The 10472-nt window shown below is 41.2% G+C and overlaps 1 protein-coding gene across 1 annotated transcript; it reads left to right on the top strand.

The window, feature by feature from the left end:
• Nucleotides 1-1504: 1504 nt before the first annotated feature.
• Sfrp4 (secreted frizzled related protein 4) lies at nt 1505-10125 on the top strand. The gene is made up of 6 exons (XM_052157075.1): nt 1505-1949; nt 3146-3226; nt 3313-3378; nt 4827-5025; nt 7726-7789; nt 9710-10125. Exons 1-6 carry the CDS (start codon nt 1505-1507, stop codon nt 9899-9901), a joined length of 1047 nt encoding a protein of 348 aa, XP_052013035.1. The 3' UTR covers nt 9902-10125.
• Nucleotides 10126-10472: the final 347 nt, after the last annotated feature.

The following is a 10472-nucleotide window of genomic DNA, read 5'->3' as shown; positions in this document are numbered from 1 at the left end:
CTCACAGGCATTAATGTCTCATATTTGTCTCTACACTTTACACAGTAAAGATGGCAAATGTAGTTGTGTTTATTTTGTTTTGTTTGTTTGTTTCTTTGTTTGTTTTGTGCAGCTGTTTTAATCTTCAGTCTGATTCACACCTAAGCTAACTTGTGGGTCTCAGCTTGGAGAGGCAAAAGAACTTCCTTAAATCCAGTTTTCAGCTCAACCATACCTTTAAAGATAACATTCAGAAGACTTGTTTTCTGATTGTCAGTGATGACAGCAAGGTTACATCAGAAGTCTTGCTGTCTAATTGGCAGACATTTGGTGTAAACTTGCAACAGTAACATCTCTTTTCTGCGAACCAGCATTGATGTCGCTGTCTCTTTCTAATGCAAAGATGAGGAAAGCAAACATACACGCTTGTTTTGCAAAGCTAGTGAATTCTTAGTGAAGCAAAATAACCTGTATTTTATCAAAGATTAAGCTGTTAGATTGGGAAAAAATCTTTCAGCATGTGGCGTCTCAAGTTGTCTTTGTTTTCTTCTGTTTTCCAATCAGGTTGGGCTCAGAAATTAGTATTTTAGAGAAAGAAGCAAGGAGAGACACTTCTCCAACACAAAGACACTCTTGCACCCCTGGGCAGTTCCAAGTTCCTGGAGCAGGCACAAACCAAATGCCTGGTAAAAATTTGAGCCAGAATTAAGTCCAGTGGCCACAAAACAACATCAGCAACAACAATAACAAACTCCACACGATTCAGGGCAGGCTGGGGGAAGCTTATATAAACTGCCAATGCTAGTTCCAACACCTACCCTGCTAGGCTTTCCCTGTTCAACACCATCCTCATGACAGAGGTGCCTCTCTCGCCCCCTATGGGAAAGGAAAAACAAATGTTTCAAAATGAAAGGGCGACAATAGGGTCAAGTCACTCCAACTCCGTGCTTAGGGAAACTTTAAGGCCGACTTAGCAAAGTCTCCCTTGCACAAGCTTGTATCCAGCGTCCCAAATGACTGAAAGCAAGATGCTCCTTTTCTTGATCTGAAGAAAAAAGACTCGAAAACTAAAAAAAGGAGAGAGATTTGTGGGGGGAAATGCAAAACTATAGCCCTTGGCTGTGGAGCGGCGGAGATGACGTCATCGCTTCTGCACGAGGGGCTGGGGGTGGAGCAGAGGAGTGGGAACCCGCTCTGTTCTCTCTGCTGCCAAGGCTGCTGAGCTCACGTCAGGGGACGCGTCTGGATAAATAGGGTTCCACAATGGCCGTGGCCCGCTGCGCTCCGAGCTGCGGGGCCCAAGACTGGAGCTTCCCGCGCAGGCCGGTGCCCTGGAGGCTGAGTGCTGGCGCTGCTGTGCCCAGGGGCAATCTACAGCTAAAGCCCCAGAACTCCCCATCAGTGCGGACTGGAGCTCCAGCAGGAAAGCTCACGCCACTGCCCTTAGGTAAAGAGATAAGGAGAGCAGCGGGGCTGGAAGAAAAGGGTCCTCCCAGCAGGGACTGCAGCCCAGGAGGACAGTGCCATGATCCTCTCTGTCCTGGTAGCGTTATGCCTGTGGCTGCGCCTGGCGCTGGGAGTGCGCGGAGCGCCCTGCGAGGCTGTGCGCATCCCCATGTGCAGGCACATGCCCTGGAACATCACCCGGATGCCCAACCACCTGCACCACAGCACTCAGGAGAACGCCATCCTTGCTATCGAGCAGTATGAGGAACTAGTGGACGTGAACTGCAGCTCCGTGCTGCGCTTCTTCCTTTGTGCCATGTACGCACCCATCTGTACCCTGGAGTTTCTGCACGATCCCATCAAGCCCTGCAAGTCTGTGTGCCAGCGCGCACGTGACGACTGCGAGCCCCTCATGAAGATGTATAACCACAGCTGGCCAGACAGCCTGGCCTGTGATGAGCTGCCGGTCTATGACCGTGGAGTGTGCATCTCTCCAGAGGCGATAGTCACTGACCTTCCGGAAGGTAAGAGTACGCGAGGTATTAAGGAAGCCAAAAGATTCTTGTGTAGGGAACCGACACATTCACGTGAGAAGCAGATGGTTTCTGCTTAGAGCCCACCAGCTCTTGCCCCAACATAGTTCACGGAGCCTTGGGGGAGGTGAAGGGCCTGGAAGATTACCTCTTAGGGATTTCGCAGGGCAGTGAAAGAGAGCTCCCTGAAGGACATTGGGATGAGGCTGCTTGAGGATGACCCACTTAAATGTTTTTCTTTAAGGTAAAAAACAGAAACAATAGCCTAGGCAAAATCCTTTACCTTCTCTGGTGCTTGAAGCAGTCTTACCACGTGGTGGCTGATATGCTCTCCTTTCACACTGAGTGAGAGTTCTTTCTCGAGGAGCAATAAAAATTCCCACTCCCTAGCCAGAATAAAGTTTGTAAATGTAGTTGCCCTGGATAAACTACACTCTGTGTCTATGTTGTGGTCACTGAGCCGAGCACTGTGGCATGTTGGTTACTCTGATCCGGTGTCCCTTCCTCCGTTATTTCCTCTGATGCTGTTTTACTGTTATTGTTGGAAGGAGCACTATGAATTCGTTTCTTGAAACGAAACCTGAGAACATTATTGCATTATTTTATCAAGGCTTCCCCTAAACCAGATCATCCTCTATTTAAAGAGACTGCATCTAGGATGTGAGTCAAGTGGTAGAGGGTTTGGTGTGATTTATGAACCTTGCTTTAAACTCCTCTCTTATTTGGAATACTAGGAAAAAAAAAGTTTCAAATTAGACAATTGCTTCAACTTCATTAAGCCTGGAAGTTCGGCCTAGCATTGTTGATACGCAGCTGTGGACTGTTTCTGCACTGCAGTGTGAGGTAGCAATGTGGAAACAGTCTGGTGGTTCTGATAGAAGACCTGTTACCTTGGAGCAGCAGGATCAGGGTGGCTCATGGAGGGAAGCTGTGAGACTGATCCAGGTTGGTGTCATGGATGTTCATTTGCATCAAATTCTGTTTGAATAAGCAGATTCTTGCTCCAAGACTTTTTTCTTAGGCCTGAGTTGTAGTGAGAAAGATAGGTAACAAATCACATTATTTTTACAATGGCGATATTGTGTTGGATGTTTGTATTGGCTTGTGGCCTCCCATGGTTCCTTACTCCATTTGAATGACAGGACCCAGTCATTGACTATATCCCTGTGGCCCTGTTTGTGTTTCAGATGTAAAGTGGATAGACATCACACCAGATATGATGGTGCAAGAAAGGTCCTTTGATGCGGACTGTAAACGTCTGAGCCCTGGTGAGTTCCATTCTCAGGTTTCCTTTGTTTTGGGGGCCAGAGTGATGTCTCTTCCCCACTGTCCACGTATTTTATGTCTCTTTCAGATCGGTGCAAGTGCAAGAAGGTGAAGCCAACCTTGGCAACATACCTGAGCAAAAACTACAGCTATGGTAAGTTTTCTGATAACAACATTTACTCTGGGGACTTGGTGCAGCAAGGCACTGACATCACAGGAGACTGGATATAGTAGTCAAGGAGAAGGGCACGATGGATGGGTAATTACGTGGCTTCTGGACCACTCAACAACTGTGAAGCTTCTTTTCTGCATAAAGGAAATCAAGCACAAGATAAGTAACTCACATAAGAATGGTCTCAGTGAAAACTGCTGTGCACAGAGCTGCCGAGGCCGAGGCTGCTGCTCTGTCTCTGGTTGTTTCCTAAAGGAAGGACAGGGCTTTCAGCAAGGGTTTGTTTATCTCCAGCCCGGGGAATGAAGTCCTGACCACACGTCTTTTTCTTCACCAACAGCTACAGATGGTTAAGCCTCCTATCTGGGTTTTCATATTTTAACTGAAAAAACTTTAGATTATTTATAAAAATAAGAGAGGTACAGAACTCTTGGGAAGTAACCTGTAGTTTGGCTGTCAAACTTAGAATCATGAATAACCAACGCGAATAATTCAATTACAGAAAAAAATTCTTTTTCTTGAAACATGTTCTAAGTGGATATTGTATTAATCTGTTCTGATTAGTGCTTCGGCTGCCAGGATCTCCACTGGTGCTAACCAGCTTCACTGCTACCCTTCTCTCTGGGGCACCATGTTGATAATGAATTGTTCCTTTGGTGTGCCTTTGGCTCCTCCTCAAGCAGCTTCCTATGGTGGAATTCAAAACAGTCCTGGGTTGGGCTGACCTGCAACTCCAGTAGAAGTACTAAGTAGTAGCAAGATCCAAAGAAAATGGAACTTAAGACTTGATCAAAGGGGGTGACCTGAGCATGCACCTGTGACAACAGCCTCATCTCCACTCCCTGGAACTTGCATTATCATGAGACATTAATGAACTGAGACCAGCAACTTTCAGAGCCCTTGTAGTTGGAATATATTAATTTCCAAATATCTAGAAATGAGCTCACCAGCCTGAACAATGAGAGGATTTCTGGTGGTTAGATAAAAACCAGCATTCCCTAGGGACCTGGAAGTTATGACTAATGAATTCCTCTGTAAAAAGTAATTCAAACATAGCATGGATGACTGAATGAATACAAGCTTCACCTTGGCATCCAAAGCTGGTAATACGCCTATCCACCAACTCATCACAGGGAAAGTATAAAGAGATGCAAATGTTTACAAAATGTCTGATTGGTCTATAAGCCCAATTCCAGGCTAACATTGGCATTCTAATCTCTTTTTCATTTTGTGGTGTGATTCATTAATTTTCAGACAATGCTGCCAAAAAGATGCTTTGTGGGCTTTCTGCCTGTACTGGGGCTGCTTGGACATGATCTTAATTACAGAAATAACACTTTAAGCAAATCTCTGGATTTGGCCCCAAAATGATGTCTCTAGTTTCTCCCAAAGGCTTCCATAACAATGCTTACTTGAGTTTTTGATTGCAGTTATTCATGCCAAAATAAAAGCCGTCCAGAGGAGTGGTTGCAATGAGGTCACAACTGTGGTAGATGTAAAAGAGATCTTCAAGTCGTCGTCACCTATCCCTCGAACGCAAGTCCCTCTCATCACCAATTCCTCCTGCCAGTGTCCACACATCCTGCCCCATCAGGATGTCCTGATCATGTGTTATGAGTGGCGTTCCAGGTAGGTTACGGAGAGCACAGGTATCGCATATGAAGCGTGAATCTCACTCAGTAGTCTTGGTTTTAAAGAACAAGGTAATATCAGTTGTCATTTAAAAATATTTTAGTAAACGTCTCTTCTGAGACACTATATTTCCAAATTATCAGTTTATTTATAATGTAAATAATATAATCCAGTTAATAGGATGAAGGGAAGTTAGAAAAATATTTTAAAATAATCTTTAAAAATCTATTTCAGAATCCATTAACTGATTTAAAATATATCCACAAGTAAATTATTTTGAGTAAGTGTAGTTATTTTAAGTCACATAGAACATTGTGCGCACACACAAACACACACACACACACACACACACACACTTACATAAAAACTTTAAATCGGTTTCTGGATTTGAGAATATATAACTTTCAAATTGAATCATTGCAAAGCAAAGTATAATTAAATAATCACACCTCTAGCTGAGAGTGCTGTTATTCCTATTAACCCCCCCCCCCGCCCATGTATCAGTACATTCATTAGAATGAAGACATGAACTCTGCAGCTTACATCCGAGGTCAGACCCCATAACTTGCTGTAATTTCATCTATAAAAATTCATGCATTTTTTATGTAACAAGCCTGCTCTTTCATTCACTGACATTCATGCTTGTATGTTGCTTCTTGATAAAGCCCAAGACTCCATTCCTCTAAAGAGAAAAGGAAATGTGTCTTTTGAAAATATCCTGATTTCTGTGCCTAGTTGTGCTTTCATCATTTGCTGTGCCCTCCCCTGTGTGCTGCGATCTTAGCTTTCCAGCTAGTCTGCTTGCAACTGTCTCAAGAGTAGGCAGTGCTCTGAACTCTTGTATTATGTTGCTGTGGCAGACCAGGGTTCATTTAGGGACATACTAGGTTATTAGTCACTAGATTCTTTCTGGGCAACTGAGTGGGTTATAGACTCATCCAGTGCAAATATTTTTCTATTTGTCTGGGACTTATGTAAAGAAGATTTTGAAAGTAATTAGAGCTCTATCTTATGAGAGGCACAAACCTGGCATGAAGCTACTCTTCTTGGATCCCAGTAGTTCAAGAACAGTCAGGAAGATAACCCGAAGGAAATGTTTTTCTTTTTTTAAAATCTCCATCCTAGTGGAGGATAGTACCTAGTGCCTCAAGCACGCCACGAGCCAAGTTCTTCAAGCCTTACTTTTTATTTTTATTTTTTAAGACAGTTTCATAAGACTAACCTCAAACTCATCCTGTAGCCCAGGCAGACCCCAAACCTGTGAGCTTTCGACCTCAGTCTCCATTTCAAATAGCTGGAGACACAGGAATGCTGAAAGCAGACCCAGCTAAGGGGAATGTTCTTGGAAACAATGAGAACAAATACAAGAATGCTTTATTATGAAGGACACGTGACAAAACATTAGAATATAAATGTGTTAGCTGCAAATACATTTATTCGAAAATCAGTCTGTTTTCTTACTGCATTATGAAACAAATTTAAAATGAATTAAATAGGGTACCATTTTAAAACTGTGGTCAGAAAGGACAAAAGTAGATGATTAGACATCTGACCCTCGGAAGACAAAGTGCCCCATAAGTACAAAACCAATGCAGAAACATGCAAGAGAAAATGTCAGTGCACATTGCTGCTAGATGATATTATATATGTGTACAACAATCACAAAAGGAAATAGAAAAGGATATACCAATGGATGTGATGAAAATGGAGATATTGTTCTCTAAAATTAGCATTTAACACGTTAAGACACAATGCAAAATGTCTGCATGAATCCACTTAGAAAAAATCTCCATAAGTATAAATAGTAAAGAAGCAGTAAAATTTACCTTTGTATTTCTAAAGCTCAAATGAGCAGGAGATTCTACTTTTAATTAATATTTTAATGTTAGTGAATTAGATGAAAATGAGGCTTTTTTAAAACAATGTGTACTCTATTGAAAATCCCCTGGGTAAACTATTTATTTATTTTTACTTTATGTGTGGGGGCTGTTTTGCCATCTGTATGTCTGTGCATCCTATGTATGCAGTTGCCATGGAAGCCAGAAGAAGCCATTATGTCCTCTGAAACTGGAGGTAACAGCTGTTTGTTGGCCTCTGTGTTGATGCTAGGAACTGATCTCAGATCCTCTGCAAGAACAACCAGTTCTTTTAACCGCTACACTACACACCCCTCTGTCTCTCTCTGTCCCTCTCTCTCTGCTCTTCTCTGTCTCAGCTCTTCTTTGTCTGTCTCTGTCTCTCTGTCTCTGTCTGTCTGTCTGTCTGTCTCTCTCTCTCTCTCTCTCTCATACACACATACACACACACAACGCCCCCTTTGTCCCAGCATTCTACTTTCGAAACCTACCTAAAGGAAACAGTCAGCCAGTGCACACTGCTCTGGGCAAGGATATTCAACACAGTGAGTAGAGAGTGGAGAACAGCTAAGTAGATAGCCACAGCTGTACTACATATTGCTTATATTTTATTTATGTTTTTCTAATCATCGCAGAAAACAAATATAACTATGTAAAGTATTGTTTACATATACAATGTGCTCAGAAAAACATATACTAACAAGAAAAATCCATAGATCTTTAACAGTGGATATACAAGTTATAGGGATAAGGATTATTTGAAAACAAGTATGATTTTCTGTATGGATATTTTGCCTTTATAATCAAATTTTAATTGCCAAAAAATTACATTTTTTTTTAGAATGATGCTTCTTGAAAATTGTTTAGTTGAGAAATGGAGAGATCAACTCAGTAGAAGGTCCATAGTAAGTATAATTAACAACATTGTGGGAATGAGTAGAAATTAAGGTAAGAAAATTCTACAGATTGGGGCTTTTTCCACAATGCTTTCTCTCTAAGCTCTCACAGGAGCCATTAATGGCAAGAGCACCTGCTGTTTGAATCTGCAGTTGAGAATCACACCCAATTTACCTGGAATTGCTATCAGAAACTGTCATTCAACTTCACAGTTGACACAGTTGTATGCAATTATAAGGCAGTTGTTTCCAGGTTAAATTGAGCTTTTTTTGTTTCTTTATTGAATTACATGTTAGTCAATATAGTGAAGAGTATAAAATTTTTGGTATTCACTGGGGTTGGAATTAACATATAGTTGTAGGTATGCAAATAATTCTAAAACACATACCACAACTAACCATGCTAGATTGCATTTAAAATAATGTAAGGCATGTCTCGTTGCAAAAGGGATTCATTTGTGGTCAAATGTATAATTTCAATGGTACCATCACTGCCATATTGATGATTATATTAGAGTTTAAATATTCTTCTCACTCCAGATGAAAAATCATCTGCAACTTAAAATGGTAACTGGTTTGGAATTTTTAAAGCTCCTTGGCTCTTCAAAATAAATTTGAACATATTGAGGAGAATTGATATTTTAGTTATTCAAAAGAAATTGTTCCTACTCAGTTTTTTAGTTTGCAAGAATAAAAATATTTAGGGAAGGCACGAGAGTATACAAAGAATTCACTTAGGAAGAAGACTGCTAAAGACTGAGCATGTCTACAAAATAGAACCAAATATCACTGTGTTAGACTTTTGCTAAATACTGCTATCAGAGACTGCGGAGCTACTTGGCAAGTGTGTTTACTCTTATGAGATACAATATTCTAGCAGAATTGCATTTCTAGTTCTCAAGACGAAAAATATAATTAAAAAAATCAGCGGAGAAATGAAATTCAACCTTTGATCTCCATACTCTACGTGTGTGTGTGTGTGTGTGTGTGTGTATACATACACATCAAAGTAATAAATAAACAACCAAATGAATGAATGAATACCACAACTTTTGTTCAGGAGGAAACTTAGTTATGTGTCAAGTTACTCATTCCTCAGTGCTCTGGACACTTTAGTGGGTTACAGCAACTCCCTATCTGCTTCTCTGTGTCTCATGTTTTGTTTTTTTGTTTTTCTGCATCTGATCATACTTCAAAAATATAACACAATACAATAAGACATTTTGAGGGACATCACTTTTATTAAAGTGCATGGCTGCAATAGTTTTATTCTTGATATTATCTTTTACTGTGCCTAACATATTAGTTAAACCTTATAGGAGGTATATATAGGCAACAAAAGGCATAGCATCTACAGAGCACAGTCTTGTGCATGAGATTATGCATATGAGAGCTTGGAATGACACAGTGAAGAGTGGTTTTGTTCTGCTTTAGATAGAGGTAATTTCTTCACTGTAGTAAATCATTGGCTTTGCTGGGAGACTACGTTACTACGTTGCTGCTTTTATTAATAGCAACATTATTTGAGAAAGTTTTGTTGGGTAGAGATACTGTTTTGAGGCTGGCCATTAGGAGCACACAGATAGGGCTTGAGCTCTAGAAACAGTTGGAGAATGCTAAATTCTGGCAAGAATTTTAAGTGGCTCTACGGTCCTGTGAGAATAAGCTCTATATGCTCATTTACTGCTTGTGAAAACAGTACCCAGAGTATCTGTTGTGAGCTTCAAAGAAATTGCTGAGTGTTGGGACTTCCTTGCACACAGAGCACTTTCCAATCACTGGATACATAAGTGTCCAGCAAAGGGAATCTACAGTAATTGCCATGACATTCCAGAAGAACTACACTAATATGAAAGCTCACAGGTCAGTTCTGTTATCTGTTGAACAGTATAAAAGGGTGACATGTAACATTGACAAATTGCCTCCCAGCAGTGGGAAGAGAGACTTCGAGAACAGCAGAGAACAATTCAGGACAAGAAGCAAACAGCCAGCCGCCCCAGTCACAGTAACCCCCCAAAGCCAAAGGGAAGGCCACCTGCTCCCAAGCCTGCCAGTCCAAAGAAGAACATCAAAGCAAGAAGTGCCCCCAAAAAGTCAAACCTGAGGAAAAGTGCAAGCTAATTACTTTCCACAATGGAGCCACCCTTGCAGGAGAAGGTGGTGCTGCCTGGACCAGCCTACAGAAGGCCACCCACCACTTGCCTTAAGGACCCTCCGGGGTTCTCTTTATAGACACATCTTGCAGCATTTCTCTTAATGATAGCTTCAGTGTTTCGCATTAAACCACAGAGCCCTGTTATTTGTTGGTTTTCTGGTATAGAAAGTAGAAGAGGGAAAGCTGGGGGAAGGACGCCTGCATTCAGAGTGGTCTGTGTGCATACTGTGTGACCTTCAGTTTTGAGAGTTTGACCTATAATGTATGTACATTATGAAGTTCACATACTATGTCAAACAAAACTTTTTTGACAAAAATATTGGATATCCTTTGACTTCTGTTAGGGAGTTAGTGATATATTAAATGTTATTGAAAACATGTTTTTGACAAAGGCAGGAGGAATGGTACTTAAAAGATCTTCATGTGTGTTGTCTGTAGAAAGATTTTTTGGATGAATGTGGCTTTGAAAAGCTTAGAGCTATGGGATGTGGGAAATGGTAATGTGTGTTTGTCAGACTTTCAATTCTGTCTTTACCT

Source organism: Apodemus sylvaticus, chromosome 14 (genome assembly GCF_947179515.1).
Source record: "Apodemus sylvaticus chromosome 14, mApoSyl1.1, whole genome shotgun sequence".
NCBI lineage: Eukaryota > Metazoa > Chordata > Mammalia > Rodentia > Muridae > Apodemus > Apodemus sylvaticus.
The sequence above is the reverse complement of the archived record's forward strand: the minus strand, read 5'-3'. Positions and strand labels throughout refer to the sequence as shown.

Coding starts and splice junctions, on each gene's coding strand:
- Sfrp4 (XM_052157075.1), top strand. CDS start 1,505: ATGATCCTCTCTGTCCTGGTAGCGTTATGCCTGTGGCTGCGCCTGGCG. Junction 1,950..3,145: donor AGTCACTGACCTTCCGGAAG/GTAAGAGTACGC, acceptor TTTGTGTTTCAG/ATGTAAAGTGGATAGACATC. Junction 7,790..9,709: donor AACTCAGTAGAAGGTCCATA/GTAAGTATAATT, acceptor ATTGCCTCCCAG/CAGTGGGAAGAGAGACTTCG.